The sequence below is a fragment of the Drosophila simulans genome, chromosome 2L (assembly GCF_016746395.2).
Source record: "Drosophila simulans strain w501 chromosome 2L, Prin_Dsim_3.1, whole genome shotgun sequence".
In the NCBI taxonomy this organism is placed as follows: domain Eukaryota; kingdom Metazoa; phylum Arthropoda; class Insecta; order Diptera; family Drosophilidae; genus Drosophila; species Drosophila simulans.
The window spans coordinates 15,503,848-15,529,299 of NC_052520.2; the positions used below are offsets into that span (position 1 = coordinate 15,503,848).

At 43.7% G+C, this 25,452-nt stretch overlaps 7 protein-coding genes across 10 annotated transcripts; 2 read left to right on the forward strand and 5 right to left on the reverse strand.

The window, feature by feature from the left end:
* Positions 1-472: 472 nt before the first annotated feature.
* On the forward strand, positions 473-4,992 carry LOC6732452 (exosome RNA helicase MTR4). The gene is made up of 2 exons (XM_002079536.4): positions 473-1,671; positions 1,726-4,992. The coding sequence occupies exons 1-2, from the start codon at positions 588-590 to the stop codon at positions 3,795-3,797; spliced, it is 3,156 nt and encodes a 1,051-aa protein (XP_002079572.1). The 5' UTR covers positions 473-587; the 3' UTR covers positions 3,798-4,992.
* On the reverse strand, positions 4,181-10,930 carry LOC6732453 (acetylcholinesterase). Of its 3 annotated transcripts, none has more exons than XM_016178228.3 (8): positions 10,837-10,930; positions 8,586-8,758; positions 8,395-8,527; positions 7,594-8,022; positions 6,316-7,535; positions 5,950-6,261; positions 5,181-5,882; positions 4,181-5,114 (listed from the first exon to the last, which is right to left on the reverse strand). In XM_016178228.3, the coding sequence occupies exons 2-7, from the start codon at positions 8,750-8,752 to the stop codon at positions 5,273-5,275; spliced, it is 2,871 nt and encodes a 956-aa protein (XP_016025093.1). In that variant the 5' UTR covers positions 8,753-8,758; positions 10,837-10,930; the 3' UTR covers positions 4,181-5,114; positions 5,181-5,272. The 3 variants fall into 3 exon arrangements, with proteins under 3 accessions (XP_016025093.1, XP_016025094.1, XP_039151769.1); XM_016178229.3 differs by having other exon boundaries at positions 10,713-10,908; XM_039295835.2 differs by lacking the exon at positions 10,837-10,930 and adding an exon at positions 10,457-10,657.
* A 1,814-nt stretch (positions 10,931-12,744) lies between these two features.
* On the forward strand, positions 12,745-14,643 carry LOC6732454 (leucine carboxyl methyltransferase 1). 2 transcript variants are annotated; one of them, XM_016180184.2, is made up of 4 exons: positions 12,745-13,160; positions 13,322-13,747; positions 13,812-14,128; positions 14,217-14,643. In XM_016180184.2, the coding sequence occupies exons 1-4, from the start codon at positions 12,915-12,917 to the stop codon at positions 14,251-14,253; spliced, it is 1,026 nt and encodes a 341-aa protein (XP_016025095.1). In that variant the 5' UTR covers positions 12,745-12,914; the 3' UTR covers positions 14,254-14,643. The 2 variants fall into 2 exon arrangements, with proteins under 2 accessions (XP_016025095.1, XP_002079574.1); XM_002079538.4 differs by having other exon boundaries at positions 12,746-13,160; positions 13,812-14,116.
* On the reverse strand, positions 14,470-16,475 carry LOC6732455 (zinc finger protein weckle). Its single transcript, XM_002079539.4, has 4 exons — positions 16,224-16,475; positions 15,257-16,162; positions 14,850-15,196; positions 14,470-14,791 (listed from the first exon to the last, which is right to left on the reverse strand). Exons 1-4 carry the CDS (start codon positions 16,347-16,349, stop codon positions 14,755-14,757), a joined length of 1,416 nt encoding a protein of 471 aa, XP_002079575.1. The 5' UTR covers positions 16,350-16,475; the 3' UTR covers positions 14,470-14,754.
* A 235-nt stretch (positions 16,476-16,710) lies between these two features.
* LOC6732456 lies at positions 16,711-19,361 on the reverse strand. The gene is made up of 5 exons (XM_002079540.4): positions 19,207-19,361; positions 19,054-19,149; positions 18,767-18,999; positions 18,589-18,711; positions 16,711-18,514 (listed from the first exon to the last, which is right to left on the reverse strand). Exons 1-5 carry the CDS (start codon positions 19,219-19,221, stop codon positions 16,882-16,884), a joined length of 2,100 nt encoding a protein of 699 aa, XP_002079576.1. The 5' UTR covers positions 19,222-19,361; the 3' UTR covers positions 16,711-16,881.
* A 42-nt stretch (positions 19,362-19,403) lies between these two features.
* On the reverse strand, positions 19,404-20,980 carry LOC6732457. Its single transcript, XM_002079541.2, has 4 exons — positions 20,596-20,980; positions 20,160-20,535; positions 19,718-19,892; positions 19,404-19,665 (listed from the first exon to the last, which is right to left on the reverse strand). The coding sequence occupies exons 1-4, from the start codon at positions 20,672-20,674 to the stop codon at positions 19,489-19,491; spliced, it is 807 nt and encodes a 268-aa protein (XP_002079577.1). The 5' UTR covers positions 20,675-20,980; the 3' UTR covers positions 19,404-19,488.
* A 3,689-nt stretch (positions 20,981-24,669) lies between these two features.
* LOC27209225 lies at positions 24,670-25,032 on the reverse strand. Its single transcript, XM_016184691.3, has one exon. It carries the CDS (start codon positions 24,969-24,971, stop codon positions 24,735-24,737), a length of 237 nt encoding a protein of 78 aa, XP_016025096.1. The 5' UTR covers positions 24,972-25,032; the 3' UTR covers positions 24,670-24,734.
* Positions 25,033-25,452: the final 420 nt, after the last annotated feature.

A 25,452-nucleotide genomic window follows, 5' to 3' on the forward strand; every position in this document is an offset into this window, starting at 1 on the left:
AAACGCAAACAACCCCTAAAATATGTTTATGTGATTTTCCTCATATTAAATTACTATATCAAGCTATGATTTCATTTATATTATTTTCAATTAATTTTGCGAATGTTTACGAATGAATATAAGTAAGGATATCGATATAGTAGTCAAATTTATAATATATGTTTTCAAAAAACTGATGCATAATTATAACGACCAAGGTATGCTTTAATAAAAACTTTGCAGCACATTAATAAACAAAATCAACTACTTTGCCAATTTTGCGCTGCTTTTTGAATGATGGAAGCTGCCAATATATTATTACTATTTAAATATAGATAAATATACATGTTATTAGTCTTCGAATGAAATTCGAGGATACCAAGCATATTTCCATAACAACCTAATTTCCAACTTTATTATATTGTATTCTATTTTATTTGACGTATTTCAAAAATAGCTAAAATTCCCCTCAAAATAGTCAGATGGTCATTACTGACGGCGGTCGGCAGAATCGATAACCATGTCTATCGTGGTATCGGTCTTTCACATGTTTTGCGGCGTGCGTTGAAATAGTTCGTGAAAAATAAACATTAAATTCCGCTTTAGGCATGGATATAGATGAGCTATTCGACTGCTTTGATGAAGAGTCGCCGTCGGTGCCGCCACCAGCACTTAACCAGGAGGAGAAGCCATCGGGAAGCGGTGGCTCCAAGAAAGGAAACAAGCGCCAAGCGGCTGACACTACTTCCTCGAAATCCTCGAAAGAAGCGGACGGCGATGACAAAGGAGACGACACTGAGGAGCCCACCAAGCGTCTGAAGCAGGAGGAGTCAACGGATGCGCTGGGTGACGACAATCCAGATGACGAACCCACTCGTACCCTCGATATAGACGATTCCGCGGCTCTGGAGGCCCTGCGGAACAGGATTGTCACGCACTTGTTGGACGCTCCGAAGTCATGCACCCATGAGGTTGCCGCGCATCCCGACCAGGAGTACATACCCCTAAAGCCGTTCAGCGGCGTGCCTGCAAAGGAGTACCCCTTCGTGCTCGATCCGTTCCAGCGCCAGGCGATTCTGTGCATTGACAACAGCCAGAGTGTCCTGGTTTCCGCCCACACGTCAGCCGGAAAGACCGTGGTGGCGGAGTATGCCATAGCAAAATCATTGGCCGCCAAGCAGCGGGTTATATACACCACTCCCATCAAGGCTCTGTCCAACCAGAAGTTCCGTGAATTCACCGAAGAGTTTAAGGACGTGGGTCTGGTCACCGGTGATGTGACCATAAATCCATCGGCCTCCTGTTTGATCATGACCACCGAGATTCTGCGGAACATGTTGTACCGCGGTAGCGAGATCATGCGCGAGGTGGGCTGGGTGGTCTTCGACGAGATTCACTACATGCGCGACAAGGAGCGCGGCGTCGTCTGGGAAGAAACGCTCATCCTTCTGCCGGACAACGTGCGATATGTCTTTCTCTCGGCCACCATTCCCAATGCTCGACAATTCGCCGAGTGGGTCTGCCACCTGCACAAGCAGCCATGTCACGTGGTCTACACCGACTACCGTCCCACTCCTCTGCAGCACTACATCTTCCCGGCCGGAGGCGATGGCATCCATCTTATCGTCGATGAAAAGGGGCAGTTCAAGGAGGACAACTTCACCACAGCAATGGCAGTGCTGGCCAATGCAGGTAAATCAAACTGGAAATCAAATCCAAACTTAGTTTAACTTCCATGTCTTTCAGGTGAGGCCGGCAAGGGAGATCAGAAAGGACGCAATGGGGGCATTAAGGGAACCAATGCCGGACAAACAAATATCTTTAAAATAGTCAAGATGATAATGGAGCGCAATTTTGCACCGGTGATCATTTTTTCGTTCAGCAAGAAGGACTGCGAGATCTACGCCATGCAGATGGCCAAGCTGGACTTCAACACCCCCGACGAAAAGAAGCTAGTGGACGAGGTGTTCAACAATGCCATGGACGTGCTCACGGAGGAGGATCGTCGACTACCGCAGGTGGAAAACGTGTTGCCGTTGTTGCGTCGCGGCATTGGCATCCATCACGGCGGTCTGCTGCCCATTTTGAAGGAGACAATTGAGATTCTTTTCGGCGAAGGTCTGATCAAGGCCTTGTTCGCCACCGAAACCTTTGCAATGGGCCTTAACATGCCGGCTCGAACTGTGCTGTTTACGGCTCCGCGCAAGTTCGATGGCAAGAACTTCCGATGGATCAGCTCTGGCGAGTACATCCAGATGGCGGGACGTGCCGGTCGACGAGGATTGGATGACAAGGGCATCGTCATCCTCATGATCGACGAAAAAGTTTCGCCGGCTGTTGGTCGTGACATTGTTCAGGGCAAGGCAGATCCCATCAATTCGGCCTTCCATCTTACATACAATATGGTGCTAAATCTGCTTCGCGTGGAGGAAATCAATCCGGAGTACATGCTGGAACGCAGTTTTTATCAGTTCCAAAATCAAGCTGCACTGCCCGGCCTGCATGACCAGGTGGAGCAGAAGACGCTGGAGCTGAATAAGCTGACTATCAAGGACGAGCACAACATTGCCTCCTACCATCACATACGCTCTCAGCTGGATCAGCACGGCAAGGAGTTCCGTCAGTGGATAACGAAGCCGCAATACCTTTTGCCGTTCCTACAGCCAGGTAGGTTGGTCAAGGTGGCCGCCGGCTCCCAGGAGTACGACTGGGGGATTGTGCTGAACTTCAAGAAGCAAGACCAAAGCCGCAAGAACCCTTTAAAGGCTGAGCCCAGCGTCACGATTGATGTTTTGCTGCACGTCAGTGAAGCGGCCGCCAAAACCGGCGACACGGAGCCATGCAAACCGAACGAACGTGGATGCATGGAGGTGGTGCCCGTGGCCCACACCCTCATCACCCAGATCAGCTCGATTCGCGTGTACTTCCCCAACGATCTACGCAGTGCTGACAATCGGCGAGCCGTGCTAAAGACTATCCAGGAGGCCAAGAAACGATTCCCCCTGGGACCACCGGTCCTCAATCCCATCGATGACATGAACATCAAGGATCGAGATTTCCGCGATATTGTCAATACCATTGCCCAATTTGAGAAGCGATTGGAGGAGCATCCGCTGCACAAGTCACCGGAACTGGAGCGTATACACCGGCGGTACCAGGACAAGCTAACGCTACAAAAGCAGCTGCAAGACCTAAAGGCCGAGCTAAAGGCTGCCCGCAGTCTGCTGCAGATGGAGGAACTGAAGCACCGCAAGCGTGTGCTCCGGCGCATGGGCTACTGCAAGCCTGGTGACGTCATCGAGTTCAAGGGTCGTGTTGCCTGCGAACTGAGCTCGGCGGATGAGCTTCTCATGACCGAGATGATCTTCAACGGAGTATTTAACGACCTCACGGCTCCGCAAGCCGTGGCTCTCCTCTCCTGCTTCGTTTGCGACGAGAAGTCCAGCGAGTCGGTGAAAAGCGCCACGGAGCTATCGGGCCCACTGCGCTCGATGCAGGATCTGGCGCGGCGCATTGCCAAGGTGTCCACGGAATGCAAACTCGATCTGGACGCCGATACGTACGTGGACAAGTTTAAGCCCTTCCTAATGGACGTGGTGCTGGCGTGGTGCAAGGGCTCCAGCTTCCTTGCCGTCTGCAAGATGACCGACATCTTCGAAGGCTCCATCATCCGCTGCATGAGGCGACTGGAGGAGCTTCTGCGCCAGATGTGCCAGGCCTCGAAGACCATTGGCAACACGGACCTGGAAAACAAGTTCTCCGAAGGAATAAGGCTGCTCAAGCGTGACATTGTCTTTGCCGCGTCGTTGTATCTGTAAGATTCTAGGAAAATCTATTTTAAGGCCTAACTTCCACTTCCATTCCAATCGTATTTTATTGGAATCGGATTTGTTTCTTAGATCCATTAAGCTATTTCCTAGCTTGATGTTTGGTCATAGATTTAGTTTTGAAACTCAAAAACGCATAACTCTGCTGTCAGATTTTCGAAGCTTGCAATTATTCATTGATTAATTACCCAACAACCTTTGTAAATTTGTTTTATGATAAAAAGTTATTTTATCCACGGTTAATAAAATAAATATGACCATGAGATCTAACAAATATTTACTTACATTTGTTTTATTTCAAATCCACAACAGTGAAGTAAAATTTGTCATAAATGATAATGTGAAATTAAAGCAAATACGAAAACAACATTGAGTAATGTAAAAATATTTATTTATGGACAAATACATCAAACTTATCTAACGTACATATAAACATATATAATGTGGTAAAAACAATATGCTTTCGATCGTGTAACAAATGAAGATATATACAGAAAAACAATGTACACGATACTTTTGAAAACATAAGTTATTGGACGGTTCACACTGATTTTGTATGGTCATTTTGCTTATATGCGACACAACGAACATATAGAAGTTATATAACTAGGAGTACATTTATGTATGAAAGGCACACTTAGTTGGTACATGGATGGGGGGCACTGTTCATTAAGAACTAGTGGTGGGTCCATCGAGGACAATTACCAGATATTAAGGCACTGTAGGCATTGCTCTTGATGATGTGTGGGAGTGGCTAGGATCTAATGGTATTCTAATGATATTCTTATGATACGGGACGCAACAATGTTATTATGAGTTTGTTATTAAATAATAGCAGGTCTTAAATAATGTAATGCATTATTTTTAATAACGTTAGTTTATTCTTTTTCTATATTTGATTTAAAAGATATACTCTCTTTACAATTTCATTCGATATTACTGCCACTAAAAGGGAGTTTTAAAAAGTTAAGCTCAGCATTGGTTATTGAAATACTTGTATTATATAGCTAATTCCCTTCAGTTAAGGCAGAACATTTCCTAGATTTAAATAATTCTTATTATACATTAAAATTCTATATATACACGTGAAGGCCGATTATAAGGCTATGGAATGTCATTGATATGGATTTGTATTCGTTGGGTTATCAAACTTACGAACAATTTAACTTAAATTAAAACTAAAAACGTAAACTAAAACTCAAAACTGAGATCTCAAAGATCTGTTTACAAACCTATCATAAATACAAAACTTAAACTATTTTTTTTTCGGAAATAACTAACTTACTTTAAATAAAATTCCAGGAGAAACTGTAAGAATAAAGATTTTTGGTAAGTAATGAGATTGTCTACACAAAGATCAATGAAAGTACCCACCTGGCATACTTCCTCCTGGATTGTTGATTGGCTCTGTAATTGGACGATTCGGCTGACTCCCTAAGCGCATCCTGCGCTTAGAGAGCTGTTACTTATACGGATGTCTGAGGCACTCCCTCCACCAGGTGGGTTCTCCTCGGCTGAGCCGCTGGCTGGGAACTCAGTGTGGCTGTTGTGGTGTGCGTGGTTGTGCTGCGGGCAGAGGGCACCGGCGTGGTGCTCCGACTGCTGCCCGAGACACTGGCGGCGGTGGGAACTCTTTTAGCCGGCTCCGCCTGCAACTGCGTCACGGGCGTGCTGGAAAGTGGCTGCAGAAGACGCTTCTCCTCCACAGGAGGAGACGCCACCTTTGCGGTGGAGCCATTTTGTTGGGATCGTGGCGTGGCTGCCCTTTCAGATTGCTTCACCAAATGGCCATTGGTTTCCTTGAGCGAGATGCCTGATTTGAGGGACGCCTGGCTGCTGGACTTTTGGGTCATGGCCAGCGAACTGGGTGAGCGCAACGAAGTGGTGTCCGTGTGCGCTTTGCTGGCCAAGGTTTTGGTGGATGGAGAGTCGCGGTACTCGTAGATATTGTCCCTGGAGCGCAGGGCATGGTGGTTGGTCACCATGTGGGCATTGTCCACACCACGCGCATCCTGTTCTGGTTCCAAACCCTCACCATTGATGAAGACATCTTCGTCATAGAAGCGATCCGATTGGCTGTGGATGTGGATCAGTTATTGTTGGATTATATTGTGGTATAATATTATATTCATCCAAAACTTACCGCTTGGCATTGCGCCACATGATGCAGCAGATGACCACCAGGACTATGAGGAAGAAACAGGCCACTGACATGCTCCAAAAGGCGATCTGCAGCGGCTCCTTGGGCTCCCACCAGTACTCCGTGGTGGGGGGATAGGTGGGCACCAGCACACCGATAACTGTGGGCAAGTATTGCGTCCAGAAGGCGCACTCCGTCTGCCGATAGTTGAGCAGAATGGAGGAGTTGTACGTGGTATTGATGTTCAAGTACCGAATCTCGCCCTGGTAGGCGCGCTGGAAATGCATGCCTAGCACCTGTTGCGGCGTCGGATTGCTGGAATTATAATAGGTAATATATGGTATAGTATTGTTACTTATAGTTACTTACCCATATCTAGCAAAATTGGAATACGTCTGCATGAAGAAGTGACTCATATTGCGATCATTATCCGTCCACATGTTGCGCTGCAGGTGCTCCTTTTTGGGAAAGAACTCGGTATCCATGAAGGGAGCTCCGGTGAGGAAATAACGCTCGGTGTCGTGCGGATACTTTCGCCACTGTGGCAGATTCAGTGCCTCCACAGTGGTGTTCAGTACGTACATATAGACCGGTACCTTCTGCTCCAGCATCAGCTTGACCATTTGATCCACCGGTGCCCGGTAGTACAGATCACTCAGCATGTTTATGTACTGGTCCCGGATAATGGTGTTATTATTGGGATCCGGCCAAAAGGTGTACATGTACTTAATGGCCTCATAAACTCCGTTCGGATTAAGTGTATAGTTGTAGCGGAAAACGTGTTCCCTTATCTTCTGATCGAAGAAGCGTCCATCTAGTTCATAGTACGGACTTAATGATTCGTTTTGGGCCACAAAAAAGGCCGCTTCCTGTGTGGTCACGCCCGTCATGTACTGAATATTCCGGTTGAATTTTCCGGCCCGGATGAGGGTTTCCGGTGTTTGGGTGAGGAAACGCCAGTCCTTTTCGCGCCATCCCTCGTACCAATCGTCGCCGGGCAACGTGAAGTTGTGGTCCAGAACTGGACCCCATGGAAAGCTGCCCACCTGGGGAGAGAACTCAGCGTTTCCCAGCTCATAGAAGCTGCGCCCGGTGCGCAGGCAGTTGACCAACTTCCACGAGGATTCGATGGAGCAGCCCAGCAGCTGTCCCAGCACGCGACTCGTGTTCTGGGCGCGATACTTGTCCTGGATCAGCGCCCAATCCGCTAGAGCCGAGCCGGACTGTGCGATCACACGACGCACTATGTTCCGCGTCTGTGGTGCCACCATCAGGAGTCCAGCGGAGGCGCCACCCGCTCCCGGGCCAAATAGAGTGATGGAGTTCCGATCGCCGTTGAAGAACTCAATATTGTCGTGGACCCAACGCAGCGCCATCGCTTGATCGAGGATTCCGTAGTTTCCGGGCGAGTTCTCATCACCCGTGGATAGGAATCCCAGGGCACCAAGGCGGTAATTCAGGGTCACCACGACCACGTCGTAGAACGAGGCCAGAATATGACCCTGGAATAGGTTGGAGGCTCCACGGATGAACTCGCCGCCATGGATGTACACCATAACCGGGTATTTTTGAGCCACACCAGCACCAGTCTGAGTAAGAAACAAATATAGTATTTGGAAGTTTAGTTTTAGTTTAGTTTTAACCTACCTTCGGCGAATACACATTCAAGTAGAGGCAATCCTCGTCCATGTCCATGATTCCCTTCGTTGCACCCGTATACCGCACAGGCTGTGGACAGGCGGGTCCAAAGTCGACGGCCTGGAGCAGCTGCCAGCCTCGATGGACACGTGGTGGCTTGAACCTGCCCTCGAAGGTGGGCGGCAGGGCGTAGGGGATGCCCAGGAACACCGAGCACTCGCCCATCACACGATCCACGGTCGAGTGGTAGGGACGATAGAAGGACTTCGGGTCTGGATTGTCGTACATGTACACCTTGAAGCCCTGCACCTGGCCATAGTTGGTGGTCACGAATACATCCCGCTCCAGGGTCAACGAATCCCGGCGCTGCTTGCCCTGCAAATCCTCTCGCCATCCGGCCAGCACTCCGGGAAACTGCGTCCGAGCATTCGGATCGTTCTGTGATGGGAAATGGGGGAAATATGGTACCATCATTAGACCATTTGACATGGAACATGGAACAAATGGAGACTCTGAGCCGATCAGTGAATGGGCGACATGTGTAATTGATTAAGTCGCGATGGCATGAAAACTTAATTAAGATTATTGCTTTGATATTGGACCGATGGATCTGTTGATCGGACAAACTCTATCTCACTCAATGACTGGGCATTGTTCGCTTATGGATCTTTCGGTACGCTTCTTTGGTATGGGGGTCAGTTTTTTGTGTCACGGAAGTTAATTGATAAAGTGCGAGTTGGGAACCCACAATAAATATTCGGATCATTTTGCAATGTCGGATTGGGTATTTAATATCGAATTATATCTTACCGGATCAAACCGAAAGCGATCCTCATTCGGCATTCCCTGTGGATACTGTCCCGGTGGATTTCTGCCTGGATAGTTGGCTCCATACCCATTTGGCTGATAATGACCATATCGACGATCGTTGAACGTGTAGGTTCTGTAAGCACCAAACGTAAGTACAAAAGCTGATAAGTCGAACGGAAACCATGACTCACCTGTAATCCGGATCGCCGGGATTTGGCCAATGGTAGTCAACGCCTGGACGGGAATAAAATCTGGGATCTCTTGTCTGTCCACTTGTTGGAGTAAAACAAGTGCCGATCAGCACGAGAAGAGCTAATAGCCATTTTACTTTATCGCGATATTTCAATTTGTGCATCATGGTGATCTAGAAAAATATTCAAAAGTTGGAAATTGTTCGTTAAGTTACATATATAAAAAAATTATTTGTTGTTTCAACAATGGTTTCAGATGGTCAACCAAAAGCACATTCAAGTATAAACAAACAGAATGAAAACAAATCTCGGACTCTGAGTTCCAGTAAGAGTGACCAAACTGGTTTTCCATTACGTGGTTGGCTCAATTTTCTTGGCACTCGAATCCAAACCAATCCGGCATTAGAAAAAGCCGAGAGACCGACAAACCCGTTTGAATGCTGACTCGAAAAAGCGCTAAAAATAAGTTACAGCATAAAATGCGACTTCAGTGCGGAGTGGAATGAACAAACCCCATACCCATACACACTGAATGTTACGTGCCTCGTGTCTGGATTTTTTGGACCGGCGTCAATGGGTTAATTGCAGCGATAATAGAGAAAGGTCATCGGTGTAAAATGGTGTGAGCCCATTGGGCGGCAAGTAAATTGTTTAGGAAAATGTTGGTCAAGTGATTTTTTGGAAAAGCAAATGAAATACTATCGCTCATTCAAATAAAACCAAGAAGTGAAGCCCATGTATTTATCAGTTAATAAATAATATAAAATCCATGATTAATATATTTTTGTGTCAGGTGTTTCCGGCCAATGCAACAACCCCTACTGTTACGTGCGAAAATGTGGCAAAAGAAAAAGTGTGAAAATATAAACACCTGGCTATTCCAAATTGAATTTTGTTTGAATTTTGCTCTTGGCATTTGATTGGCAATGCAGTCTGTATCGATGCAACATAGCCATCGTTACCTTGGTTGCATTATTATTTTTTTTAGAAGTACAGGTTGGCCAAAACCATATATGTATTTATGATTAATCGAATATCGATAGAACATAAGTTGCAAAAGATGTACATAGTTGTGACTGATGCTATTGTTTTGACTGCGAGTGTGTTGAATGTGGCACAAGGACTCGTACATGTACGGGTGCATTAACCTGCCTGTGGACGCCTCAAGTTACCCGGTTATTCGATGATACGACGGCTCAACCCTCGAAGGGTTCCTAAAAAACATACGGAAGTGCAAACGCCTGCACAAAAATGACATATGTACATATGTTTATAAATACATACATACATATGGCCGAGCTTGGTTTATAGCGAAACTGGATGGGAACTTTCAGATCGAATTTCGTGTCGAAATTTCGTTGGCATTTGTTGCTGTTGCGCGTGGATGAATCATTTGTAGAAGTTTTTGCCTTTTCGCAATCACCAAAGCAAACAATAAACGCAACGATAACGCTGAAAGTGAAGCGCAGGTGCGCCTGTGTGCGTGCCTATCATGTGCATGTGTGTGTGTGTGTGTATCTGTGTGTTGGCCCACCACACAGGTGTTGTTGTTACCAATGCACGGAAAAGAATCGGATGCATTTTCGATACAGATATTATTGTAGATAACTTACAATTCTGTCTGAATTAATAAATAATTTTAAAAGTAAATCATATTATTTAAAGCCCTTCTTTATCTTTTTTTGTTTATATAAGCAGTTATTTGTAAATATTGTTTTTGTTTCTTATTGCACTTGTTTTCTTTCTCTGTGGCTTAATCTCACTGTTTTTACAGTTATGTTCCAATTGATGACGTTGCCGTGGCAACTTGTTGCGGCTTCTATCCGTCATTTCACTATCTAATCGCGATTTTCCAAACCATTACCACTCACATTTTAGTTTCAACTTTTGTGCGTTTCTCACTCACAATAACTTTCTTGGCCAACGCCCCGAAAAGGTAACAAACAAAAAACACTAACCAAAAACAAGACTGAATACAAGCGAGAAAAAACGTAACGCAGCTGAAATGACCGTTTTTGAGTCGGCGGAGACTGAGACTCAGGTAAGCCAGGTAAGCGCAATGTGCCGTCCAAAAACCACTTCTCAGTTCTCACGCACACCAGCGAACGAAACTCAGTTAACACTCACACTCAGTTGCCGGCTGTTACCAACGATTCGCACACAGATACACCTGGCCAACCGATTCTATCGTTGTATTGGGCGCGCGCAGCTTTAACTTCAACCAACCGCCTCTTGCACACCGAACTCTCACCTGTGCGCACAACCACTACCGCCAAAACGCAGCCAACCGATTCTTTCGAACGCTGCCGACGAACTGACGAGCCAAACAAAACCATAACCCAACCGAACGCAACTCGATTCGAATGGGAAGAGAGCCGCTCTGTCAGCTGAGCGCTCTCGCTTGATTAAAATTCGAAAAGTGCTAGTCTGTAGATAGAAATTTCCTTTAAAATAGCAATAACGAATAATAATAATATTAATAAAAATAATAAGAATAATAATAATATATTAAAAATAATAAGAAGAAGAATAAGAACATTAACAATGATAATAAGAAAAATAATAATAGCAAAAATAATAATAATAACATAGATAATAATATAAATAATAATAATAATAATAATTTTAATAATAATAATAATATTGATAACAATAATAATAATAATATTAATATTAATAATAATAATAATAATATCAATAATAATAATAATAATATTAATAATAATTATAATAAGAATAATAATAATAATAATAATAATAATAATAACAAAAATAATAATATAAATAATAATAATAATAATAATTTTAATAATAATAATAATATTGATAACAATAATAATAATAATATTAATTATAATAATAATTATAATAAAAAAATAATAATATTAATTATAATAATAATAATAATAATAATATTTCGATCTATTCCGATTGGCATCGTACCGGAAATTGATAAAAGGATTTATTTTACCGGAAGTTGGATTGACTTAAATGACCTGCTGCTGTAGTAGTTACTTTTGCATCTGCAGATGCAGATGTCCCGCCTACTATTTCTACTACTATTTATTTCTTTTAAATAACATCCCAGTTTTTTTTAATATTATGACGAAAGTCTGAACTAATGCAAACATTTTAAATCAGTCCTTGAACTAAATAAATCTTAAAAGATCTTAACTTAAAGTATAAAGTTATGTAACAAGCGTTAAGTATTAGTAATAAGATTTTACCATCTTACGTATATTAAAGCTTATATTTAAGTTAAAAACAAGCAAATAAATATGTATACCAAGTCAGTAGTTATTAGGAAATATGGTACAAGTCTTGTCATCCAAAACAAGACGTTCTGGATAAAGCAGTAATGACTTATCTTTGCATGACAAAACGGAATAAAACTTTGCATAATTTCTAATTGAATTCTATTATATAGGACGCAGCCCAGACGATGGATGGATGGATGGATGGGTCGTGATTCACGCTTAGAGCTCCGCACGACGAAGCCAATTGGCGATCGGTTCACATTTTGACCCCGTCTTATTGAGCGGGTTGCTGGGCGTAGCTGCTAATTTTAATTATAACCAAAGCGGCGGAGCTTCCGATGTCAAAGATGCGGGAAGCAATTAAAGCACTTGAGCACTGAGACGCATTGTTTACAATGTTGACCCTTTCTTTATTAATGAAGTGCTTAAGTCAATTAGGCTAAAGAAAAACTGCATTCGTACTACTGAGGAGCAAAAAATTACAATTAACTCGTAAGTTACAAGAATACTTGTCAAATTGGGATTGAAATCTATTTATAATCGGTATGGAAACGGATTTAAACTTGCTCTGCCAATTTAAAATATACTACAAAAGTTAACGTCATAACACCAAAACCTTGATATTATTATCCCAAACATTATTATTAATACTTGTGAATAATATTATATGGTTTTTTGACCCAAATTTTTTAATTTTAAACAAGAAGATTCATATAAATAAAAATGCTATGCATTGTACAGTGTGAAATAATGATTATATTCCTATATGTTATCTTATATTCCCATTATTCTTTTTAATTTCATAATTTTCGCCCCAATCTGTATGTGTTATATTTCAAATGATCGCGCCAAACTATCACTAATCGAGTTATTGGTCGGCTTTTTATCGGAGAGGCTCCAAGCGCTTTTCAACACTGCACACTGTTATCGCCTATCGACTCCTGCAGCTGTTTTCAAGCGAGAAAAAAACTCGGAACAGGAAAATAAGGATTCTGGAACTCGTGGTCGCCGCAGGAGCTGATTGTAAATAAGGATCCAAGTGGAAACCGCCGAGTAAACCAGCCGCAGAGCCATGGAGCCGCCAGCGTCGGCCGGAATTGCCGGCTCGACGCACAAGTTCCATCCGTGCGATGAGGCTGTGATAGCCACCAACGACGATGCCAGCGATTGCAAGCGATGTGCGGTGCGCTTGGGCTACTGGAAGGACGACTACATCGGGTACTTTGTGCGCAACCAGGAGCGCAAGGCGCCGGAGATCAATCGCGGCTACTTTGCCCGTGTCAAGGGCGTGGAGATGTGCGTCGAGAAGTTTCTAAAGGTCAGTTCATCTGCCGCGGCGCCCAACTGTCTGGCACGTGCCAAGGTCATCCTGTTGCATTGCTGCACCAAGGCCGTGCCCGTCATGCCCGCCCCATCGCGCATGTCCATGCCAGTTTGACCTTGCTCTAACCGTCTCCCACCCATTGTCCGTCTGTACAGAAAACCTCGGGCAACTGCCAGATCATCAATTTGGGCTGCGGCTTCGACACACTCTACTTCCGGCTGAGGGACACCGCCCACCAGGTGAAGAACTTCATTGAGCTGGACTTCCCCACGGTGACCGCCCGCAAGTGCTACACAATCAAGCGCAATAAGGCCCTGCTGGCCAGGATTCACGACGAGGATGGAGAGGTGCGGCTCAGTCCCACGGATCTGCACGGACCCAGCTACCACCTGATGGGCGTTGACCTGCGCAACCTCGACGAGGTGGACAGCAAGCTGCAGCAGGCAGAAGTCGATTACTCCCTGCCCACCATATTCCTCGCCGAGTGCGTTCTGGTCTATATCGAGGCGCAAAACTGCCGTAACCTGCTCAAATGGATTGCGCAAAAGTTCCAAGCAGCCGTCTTTGTCAACTACGAACAGGTTAGCATGTGACTCCTTTGCGTTTCTCATCCGAGTAGTGCATTGAATCCTTTGCCCGCCGCAGGTCAACATGAACGACCGCTTCGGCGATGTGATGCTCAACAATCTGCGCGGACGCGGCTGCAGCCTGGCCGGCGTTGAATCCTGCTTGTCGCTGGATACGCAGAGGAACCGCTTCAAGCACAGCGGCTGGACTGGCGCCCGCGCCTGGGACATGGTGCAGGTGTACGAGAGCATCTCGGCGGCCGAGAGGCAGCGCATCGAGCGGCTGGAAATGCTGGACGAGGGTGAACTGCTGCTCCAGCTCTTCCAGCACTACTGCCTGGTGGTCGCCTGGCTGGGCGTGGCCTTTCAGGACATAGATATCACGTGCGTGCCAGTGTAAACATTCGTGCCTAAACGACAAAAATCTCCTGCGATTCCCGGTTAATCAACATGACTTTTCTTTTTCCTATATTTCCATTTCCAGCGTCGAAGAGTTGATGTCCTCCCTGAACATTGACTAGGAGTGAGTGCGGGCGGAAGGGATAGAGAGCCAACCTACTTGGATGCACTATTTATTGACTCTTTGCTCGGTTTTGAAGGTCATGCCAAAATATTTTGCTTCTCAACGTGTTAAACTAAACAACAAATAATTATAGAGAAACCATCGAAATCAAAACATGTTTAGATATTTATCCCACTCACAAATGATCTAATTTGTATTAATTAGTTGTTCCTTATAGTTTTTTCTCTTGTTACATTTTTATTATTTAATCGCCTAATATTTACTATTTTATCACCGAGTTATGGCACAAAATATTGAGAGGTGATCATCCATTCATTCCCCAATTTAAGTGTGCGTTTAAAGTGTAAATGTATTTTGAAACTAATTAAAAACCAACTTAAATGCAAAAGGGCAGTTGTGTGTATAATTAAGTGTAAATGTAAATGTCTCTGGGATAAAATTTAACTGCGCACTGCTGTTTATACAATTTTTTGGTTAATCAACCGAATATGTCCATGCTCTAAACATCCTGTTTGGCCTTGGCCATCTCGCGAGTTCTGCAAACGAAAGTTTGGACCAATATTATAATAATTAATATGCATAACTATAGCTTACATCGCTCTCAGTTCCTCCAATGTTGGCACTGGAACACGTGAAGATTCGGTTTCATCCTCCTTGGACGCCAGTTCCGGATGCTTTTTCCATTTGTGGGACCGGCAGTTGGTGTTGCTAGCAAACGCCTTTCCGCAGTACTTGCATACGTAGGGTCTGAGGCCGGTGTGTCCAAGGAGATGGATCTTCAATGCCGTGGAGTTCTTGCAGCCGTTGCCGCAAACCTCGCACTTGAAGCGCCGCTCATCCGTGTGCACATACTTGTGCTTGTTAAGAATCGCCCGTGTCTGCAGCTTCTTGCCGCAGACATTGCACTCGAACTTGGGCTCACCGTGTGTCTGGCTGTGCACCTGGAAATTTTATACAAATTTCAAGATTTAGTTGGGCCACAAGATTATACGATGACTTACCCTCAGTCTGGCTTTGTTCTTAAAACCAGCATTGCAGACGGGGCACACACAGGGCTTCTCTTCCGTGTGAACCAGCTGGTGCTCCACCAGCGATGTGAAGGTCTTCAAACCCTTGCCGCAGTTGTCGCAAACGTACTTCTTCGGACCGCCGTGCATGTCGTGCCTGTGCCTGCGCAGAGCCATGAAGGACATAAAGGTCTCGTTGCAGCTTTTGCAGGGGTAATCGACGAAATTCGAGCTCTGGGAGCCATGGGGCGACATGCTCAATTCGGATGCCTTGTCATCTGGTTTGGATATAGCATTGCTGTCTGGTTCGCGGGAAGTTACGTTATCGCTGTCGTCCACGTTTTTCTGTTTGCCTGAGCCCTTGGGTCTGCCTCTTTTACGTTTCAAAGGCGGCGGGGATTCTGCATCGTCTTCGTCTTGAATGGGCTCCTCATCATCCGACACGGTGGCAATGTACACTTCGGAATTTCGCTTAGCAGCATACTGTTCCCGGCGACTTCGTTTTGTTTCAACTTCAGGTATGGCAGCAGTAGGTGAGGCTATCACTTTGGGATCGGGATTACACTGTTTGAGATTAGTTCGTGTCAGCACGGTCTGTGCTTCAAAATCTGGTGAAGGAGATGTGGAATGGTCTGTTGTCGTTAGTTCCTCCACCAAGGAACACTTATCCTCCGTATCGTCCATGTCCAGGAACTCGAGTTCCTGCTTGCAGGCCGGCGGTAGGCCGTATTCCAGACGGAGTGCGTCCAAGTCCTGGCTATCCTGCGGTTCCGAGTGTCGCAGGAGCTCAAAAATGGCTTGCACTTTGGAAACGCTATCCGAGAAGGTGACCAGCTGGCCAATCACCGAGTAGCACTCCTCGCACAACATGCTGCCCAGTTCCGGTTCCTCGAGGGTCATCTGCATGTGTGGGAAACTAATGTCTCAGCTATCTGGAGGCTGGGAAAAAAGAATAACATACCTCCACATCAAAGCATTTGCTGATGATCCTAACCAGATCGTTGTCCCGCTCGCGCACTTTATACACAACGTCGTCGCGGGCGCACAGGCGACACCAGTATATCCAATCGCTCGTGGGAACTCCCATGGCTAATCCTCAAAAGAAACCCCACAGTTTGGTACAGTATGCCCTCGGATTTTTACTAAATTCTAATGCCCAAGCGATGATTAAAACCAGCTGTTTGGAGCGGAAATCCGAATCGATTAAATGGTGTGCGCACTCCGATATTTTTTGCAATATCGATAAATGCAAAACAACAAGTGGTTGCGCCATTTTCAAAATGTCATCACTTTGAATTTGGAATTGAAAATTGTATTTATTTTAGTTTTAGTTTTTCTTACTTCTTGTCGATGTTTATTAACATAAAACTGTATTATGAAACTAACCGCTGAAATAATCAATTGGATGTTAAAATTTAGTTAAAACGACAAGAAATTATATTGAATAAAATGAAAGTAAAGCCGCAATTTAATCTTGTTTTTAAAACATGCGACTGAGTTTTTACTCTGGTATATAAACAATATAATAATTTAATTTCGACTTACATATAGAAAAAACTGTGTATACCAAAAACTGATTTTAACACATTTGCTTAATATTTACAAAGTGGAATGATAAACTACATCTCAACGTCTTCCATATCGTTCGCCTCACTCTCCGCCCAATTCTCGATGGTGTAATAGGCTTTTAGGGCCAATTCATCATCCAGCGTCGGCTCGCCCAGGACCAAAGGTCCCAATTGCTTGTCGACCATAACGTCTTGCCAAAATGCGCTGCGTTTCTTGGCCAGCGCGATCTTCTTCAGCTCCTCGGCAAACTTGTCGTACTCCAAAAAGGTGTTGAAGTCAATACAGCTCTGCCGGTACAGGGTGATGAGCTCGCCCAGTTGCCCGATATTCTGTTTCTTGCGCTGCAGCAGTGTGATGATCACCACGCGGGTATCGGCAGCCAGCGCCTGAAATCGAGCATCTCGCTCAGTGGCATTACTGATGGAGCGAACGCTGGCCAGGACTCGCCTGAAATCGGAGACTGGATCAATTAGGCCCACACCGTCTGATGGCATCGGGATTTCCTTCTCTGCTGGTTCCGACTTGACTGCCACACCATTCTCTGCCTGCTCCTTGGCCAACAGCTTTTCCTGCCAGGCGCGACTGTAGCGCAATGGAAATAGCTTCTTTACGATGGCTGCCGCTCTCTTTGACTTCTCCTCCAGGGGATCTGGCACTCGCCAGAATACATCCGCGAAGTTTTTGTCCTTAAGCGCTTTGTCTTTCTTGTCATTATTAAAGATAACCTTTCGCTCTAGGATGTCCATGAGATTCTGCTCAAAGATGCTGGGGAGTGCGTCGAACGGCAGCAGATCATTCTGCGCCCACGGACGTGGCTGCTGCGTGTCCCGCAGTGTGCACTCCAGATCGGTGCTATCGATTAACTGGTCAATGGCATTCAGCTGGTCCTCGCTGCACTCCGTCTTGGCCGTTCGCAGTGCCGGAAAGTCCCAGAAGTGGTGCTGAGACGTATAGGAAACTTCCAGCATATACAAAGTAGCCGGATGGGTATCGTCTGCTAGGCGGGGCAGGAGCACAACCATTTGCGGTCTGTTAAACTTGGTGCTGAATATTTTCCAGCATAGTATGGCCCGATCCGAAGAAACGAGAGCACGCACCAGAGCGTCCAGCTTCACAGCGGCAGATTGATTGTGCTTCTGGTGCACCAGAAGGTACAAGGACTCCCCACAGAAGTACTCATCCGGCACGGCATTTCTTTTGATGAACCCAAAGAAGTGGAGACCAGGTGGGTGTGGTTCCTTCGGCTCTAGCACGGCCTCATCGTATGGCACCGGAGTGCCGCCCAGCATGTAACCGGTTATCAGATTCTCCGGCAGCGGCGTGATCTCAGTGCCTTTGATATAATGACGAGTCTCCCGTATCACTATCTCATCCTTTTCCGCCCAGACCTTTTTCAGCTTTACGGGCGTCTGGTTCTTCATGGCGATTATGCCCTGCAGGCTAATGGAGATCTTGCTGCCGATGTTCAGCTTGGCGTTCCACACCCAGGGTCGCCGGTTGGTCACCTTGAAGACGGTATGGAGCGCCTCCTTGAAGCTGCACAAAGTCGCATTACAGCGAGGAACGAGGCTGAGGGCGTACTTCTGGTTATTCAGCTCATCGGGGCCGCATTTGCGCGAAAAGTTGAAAATAGCCTGAGGCTGAGAGGTCATGGCATTGTCTATGTAGGCTATGTTGTGCGTTCTGAATGATGGTGGAAATTAATATTATTATTATGGTAGTCGTTACACTGCAATTAATAAAATAGCTAATCTTACCCCACAATTAACTCGATGTTTTCGTTAAGCAATTCGTCGGTGATTTCGTTGAACTTCTCGTAATCCTGTGGAAAGTCGTTGAAATGAAAGAGCAGGAGGATCCTCCGCCTGGCGACTCTAAAGCTGCAAGGAATATTCAATTAAATGTGGCGGTAAGGTGATAAGGTTAATCACATACGTAGATGCGACTCTCTGGAGCTTCAGGGCCGCCTGTAGACCATTTAGCCATTCTCCTTCCTCGCAGGCTGTCTTATTCACGAACTTGAAGAATTCCAGCAAGAGCTTCCAGCTGCAAAGTATTGGTTCACTAAAGGGCACCACATTTGGGAGGTAATCATCCTCCGTTTTTACTTGATCGGTGTCGGCACCCACGAGGACAAAGGACACGTAGTCCTTCCTATCGCACACGATCTGGAATCGTTTAAATTAGCATATTTAACTCAGTTCCAATTGTATTTCACACACCTTGTCCTTAAGAATCTCCGCCACACATTTTGCGGCCTTTAACTTCACTTCTTCGGCGGCACATGTTCGCACATCCAGCACAATTATAAGGCATTCCTGGAAATCGAACTATGCAGTTAAGCCAACGCTAAATACCATAGTTTGTGAACCTACCTTGTTAGAAGCCATCAAACAACTTTATTTACCTTAATTCAGCGACTGTTTTTAAATTTCACAACAATAATACCATTCAGTCGATAACAGAAAACACCGCCGGCTTACTGAACAAATGCACTACCGCTTATCGATAGTTACAGCACCGCGTTGCCAACTTTCTTGCTAACTGTTACTTTTCATAAAAACGATGGAAATTTTGATTTAATTATAAATAGTCAATGTATTTGGTTCGTGTTCAAAATACTAATAAAATCGTAAGCAAAAGTTCCTTATATCTCCCTATGCCTTTCCGTAGGTCTGCAGCTTTTCCAGATACTCCGCATTTTGGCTCAGGTGATTGAATATCAAGTTCGTATCCAGGACATTAGTCGCAGGACCTCCATATTCCGCAGGCAAACTTTCGTAGCCAACCATTTCGCGCAGTTTGCTCAGATGTCGCCCATCGTGGGTAAAGATCTTTTAAACGAAGCATTTAGAGTAAACCACTTAAATCCCTATATTGTATTACCTTTTCCTTGAACTCCTTGTTCATGAAGGGCATAAACAAAGTGGAGGTTACGTGCATCAGGAAACCGCGTTGAATTATATGCACGATGCGCTGACTGAAGGGCAAAACTGCGTTCTTTTCGTTCACCACCTTCATAAACGACGGCGAAAATTGCCTCAGAAAATTTCGGTTTGTCCTGGAAATTAACAATCGAGGTTACTAATAAAATCAATCAATGAAAGACTATTGGAAAAAGAAATTAGAGAAAGATACAATTTTTCAAAAATATCTCATAATCATTAAATAAATTTAAACTGTGAATTTAAACTTTAAAAACACAAATAATACTTGAAATGCGCTTTCTTAATCTTAATTATAAGAACAAAATCAAGATAATATTAAGAATAAGTACACGTAACTTTTGTGTAAGGATAAGCAAGTATAAAAAAATTATTAAACCCACCCTTGGAGATCACAAATGACCGTAATCCCATTCTGCTGGACGCGCGGGAGCAGCAGCAGCGACTCGAAGATCAGGTCGTCCATCTCGACGAGACTCTGCAGATAGTCGGGGTAGTCCTGGAACCCGTCCACCGTCTTGAAGATGACCAGCACCCGTCCACTGCGATCCGCCTGGGGCATAACATAGCGACAGTGGGTGCCGTAGAAGAGCTGGCGATAGTGCTCAATGGGATGGCGGGCCACCCAGGTGGGATGGCGCCGCTTGAACTCGTAGTAGTCGTGTATGGCCTGGTAGGCCTTGATGGTGTCCCAGCGCGTGTAGTGCAGGAACTTGGTCAGCAGGGTGTCCTCGGTGCCCACTCGTAGCTCCTCGCACTCTGAAACAGTTTCACCTGGCTGATCGAATCGAGGAATTCACACAACAGCATTTAGCTTACTCTCCACCAGCTGCCTGAGTTGCTCAATTTTGAAAATCTGCTCGGCCGTGTGATCGACACGGGCGGTGAGGAAAAGCATTTTGGGTTTAGGCTTTGAATTTTGAACGAAATATCGTCCAAAGGTGTTATAGAATTTTGATCGGTTGCTTTTCAAGAGCCAGAAGTTTCACATTTACACACTCAATCCGTTAACGATCCGCACTCGCAACGCAAACAACGCTCACTGACTAAAGTATCCATGAAATGCGATTTGGTAGATGGTTTATTTGTTTTATAACCGGTGCGTGCTTAAATTGCTAATGGTTCCAAATTGCCTGGAAATACATATCTAGTTTTCAGCTTGAACTTGGCTTCTTTGGTGGTTTATTGTTTTTAGTATGTAAATAAAATCTTTTAGAAAAGTAAACCTATATTACAATACATGAATGCAATATTATAATTTCTTCAAAATTGTTTCAAACCTTTACGAACTCTTTCAAAAACGAATGCTATTTAATCAATGACGTTTTAAACGTCATAACTGAAGGCTTTTGAATTCAAAAGCAATGACCTCCAGTGCTGCAAAAGCCTCTTCTTCGCTGGAGTTATCAACTTGACCTAACCACGTATCTTAGCCACAATTCAATTAAGGCGGAAGGGGGCGGAGGGTCAAAGGAGTCGGGTGTTGAGAAAAAGTCAAGTCGAAAAGCGGAAAAAGTAGTCAACACGCGAAAGGAAACTATAAGTACGATAATTGAAGAAAATGTCAGCTACACACGATGCTACGTGACTTAATAATGCCCCTTGTCTGCTCATAATAACGGCCACAACGTGTTGCTTCATTTACAGATATATAGTATATAATGCAATATATGTATGTATGTATGAATGAAAGATATGAATTATATATCTATCTATATACTACATGAAAGTTATTTTTTTGCTTGGTTCTTTTTTTTTGTTCTTTCACTGCAAACTGGAATAAGTTGGTGTGTATAGAACTAAATGTTATACACGTTAAAGTTAAGAATCTAAGCTCTTTAGACCCTATGAAGTATATATATATCTTGATCAGAATACCTTTTCGAATCATTGTAAGAAAACCTAGATTTAGGGAAATTTGTAATTAGCTGAGATTAGGCAGATTCTTTTGAAAGTTTAATTAAACGTCCACAAATATCATGCACCATCCACAAATTCAAAGTCTGTCTGGCGCCTAATGTTTAATGCATTTAAACATTTTGTTCAGCTTATAAATGTTCATCTACGAATTCTTAGATTTTGTTCAAAGTTAACTAAGTGTTCAAGTTAACTAAAAGTTACAGAACTTCTACATTACTCTGGCTCTTCCATGTGCTGATGAAGAGGTATCTGATAGTCAGTCAACTCGACTGTTTAATTATTTTTTTGTAACGTGTGATTACTTTTCGAGCGGTACAGGTGTATGCCCATTAGAGTGGGTTTCCAAAGGCGCTTAAATCGTGACTTTCATAGAAATGTTCAAATTAACATTGATATTCAAATGGCAAGTTATTAATAATTGTTTAGTTATTGTGATGGCATTGTAACTGCTTACATTTGCACATGCACATAAATGTGTATTACTTTTAATTGGCTTAAAACTAAATTTATATAAGAGCGCCAATATTTTTGAATTTTATTTTGTTGGCTGATTAGCTAGTTAGGTGAGTGGTAAATATAGTTTCTACCCTAATTACTAACAAATGAGTTAAAACCAATTTGAGATTTGACAATTCATAACATTTCGGTTGGCTGGAATGCAATTTGCATTCATTTCAATAATTTAACAAAACTTTCAACCCATGAAAACCGCTGAAATTGGTCTCGCTTTTGATTTCAAGCATTTCATGTAATTCAAATTAGCCCTTTGCAAATGTTTCGCCAGTGACTTTTTGTAATAATTCGAAATCTATAAATAATGAATTTAATTTGAATGCTAAATAATAAACATTTGGGTTTTGCGGTTTGTTTTTGGCCAGTGAGTAGCGATTGTTTGCACGCAGATTAAATTGCGGTCACCTGGATTGCCGGCCTGGTAATCAAGTTGCATTTATTCACCAAAGAACAATTTGGCTTATTAGGAAATCCAATCAAGATCGCAAAAAACAAGCCAATAAAAGGGCTATAAAAGGCTTAACCTTATTATGGTTAGACCTTAAGGATATTAAGAAATTAATTTAAACTAAATGTAAATTCGTTGATAAAATCTAAGAATTGTCAATTGTTTTGAAAATATACGATTTTTTAGTGTCCTTCACAGTAGCATTCAAAGGGGCAGCAAGAAATCACATTGACGCCCACAAATCACAGTTGCCCTCATACTGGTGACCCCAAAAACCAAAAAAAGTGGGGAAAAAACCCCACTTTCCTAGAGGAAAACTGCCAGAAAACAGAACATATTACAAGTGTTGTAAAGTGTCATTTTTCAACAGGACGAGCGGGCAATGTGGAAATAATCATAATGGCCAAGAGCATATTTGAGGAGAAATCTTGTAGAAACAATAGCAGGGAGCTCACAAAAAAAAGAAAGGCTGCCGAAAGGAAAACAAGAAAAATGTGAGCAAATTTCGCTGGCACAAGAAAGGTCCGAAAAAAGTAGGAAAAAAATCGAAGAAAAAAAAACTAAACCAAATTCCAATTTGTCAGGAATTTGTTCAATTTTAGTTTTGCGGTGGCCAGGGACCGAATAAGTGGACCTCCCCGGAAGTCCGCCCACTACTCCTACGCCCCTCCTCGACCGCCATCTGCATGTCCCACACGTGCCGCCATGCAAAACCCATAAGCATAAGGGTATCGCCACCACAACCAACGCCCCACTGGCCATTAAAGAGCTGCCACGACAAATCGCACACATTTAACACGCACACTACGAACCAGGGGGTTGGCAAGGGGGTTTCAAGGGGGTTTCACGAGGGGAGCAGGACCCCTGTGGGGCAAAAAACTGCATACTTAACAGGCCCACAAAAAACCAGCAGGGGAAACAGCTGGCCGCAATGGCTCAAACAACGTCGACAACTGGCCAACTCAAAGGACAATCGCTAGCGATGGGCTGCCTAGGTAAACAATGTCCTGTTCGTTAAATATCAGTAAATTATTTTAAATATTTTGGAAAACAGCAGATGCTGAGCAAACTTTTTGGATTTTAAAAATATTTTGTTAACTGATTTCAATTGCCAATTTACTTCAAATATTTTTTCCTAACTTACTTGAAATAATACATCCATATTTTTAATTGAATGTTATAGTATCTTGCATGCCATCACTAACTGAATTCGGCCATAAGTTTTCCTCTGCTGGCCGCCTTTCCTAATGACATTTGTGTGCCGTTGCTGCAGACATGTGCAATGCGTTGGACCCGAAATACTACATACATGTATGGGTTTGGAAAACTCACCCGCTTTTCCCAGTCACTGCAGCTTGCCAATTTTCCCGTGTTTGGCTGTAAGAAATGAGCAAAGTTGAAGCTTACTGTAGACCTGGTTTTCATTTTAATTTCTTTTATTGGCAATAAGCGCTGTCTACTGGCGATAAGCAGGGAAAATGATTGCTTAGATTTATGCTAAGTGCTGGGCGACGACGATGCCCAATGGCGATTTTTTATTGCCCAGGCATGGGCACATATTTACCTCTCACTACAGTTGATAAATATTTGCAATAAAAACAAAAATTTCAACGAAAAAAAAGCAGAGGAAAAGCACTCAATGGTGTTGTTGTCTTCGTGAAATGTTTTTTTTTTTTGAGCGGGGGATTTTTGTTATTTCCACTCCCCCAGGCAGCATCACAATCCCCCAACACCCAAAACCGACTCCCCTATGGATTTGCGGCTGTGGGGCTTAGGATATCTGCCTGCGCTGGCGCTTCGAGAGTTTTAATTGAATTTTGAGTGGTGTATTTAGGGATTTGTTATTTATAATAGGAAGAGCACACAGCCGGGGGGGCCAACCAAGGAAAATGGCATTGGCCAGGTCCGATGAAGTGTGCAGCGTGATGAAAACGTACGCTTTTCGCAGTATTACATTTCAATTCTCCATGAAAACGTTGTGAAGCCCAAAATCAAATTTACATATATATATATAAAATGCTTGGCATTATAAAATATTTATTTATTTCGACCCAACGTTAATTTGCAGCTTACAACTTTACTTTTGATTAGGAATAACCATGTTATAGCAATGCGCCATCCAAAATTGTATCGATTGCAGAGTGCCAGTGATTTCATCCAAACAATAGGTGCTCAGCTCCCAGGTGTTCATCATTAGGCTGATCCAGGTGAAATAAACGGAAATAATTTCGATTTTGCGGCGATGTGTTAGCTTGGCCAAATCGAGTCCTGCATTCTTGAAATGTTGGTAGAGATCCTTGTTTGCCAGTCTCATAATTGCTGAGTAAGTGTGACGTTTTGTTCGCAGTACTTTAAAAGTAAATTTATTGGGGAATAAAAAGGCATGGCTAGCTGATTTTGAAAAAAATAAAGTATAATTTTCTTAGGCTTTTTCCAATTTACCAACAATTTAGCTTTAACTTTCGACTGCATTTAAAAGTAGCGTAAAATGGTAAATTTTGTACTCCCGAAAAACAAATGGTCGAGTATTATTGTGCGGATCTCTACGCAAATTGTGTTATAAAAAGCAATTTGTTAGCACCATAAAAGCTTGACCCCGTCATTCTTTTTTCCAATTCCGTTCGCTTTTTATTACAGTGGATGACCAATTTGAAGAGCAATATGTATGAGTCGAATCGAAGCTGTTGTTTTGGCACCCCAATCATCTGCAATCAAACCGACCAACTGGTTTCCTATAGTAATATATACACGCTCCTCGATGGAATTCACAGCAGCTATTTATTTTGGCCAACATT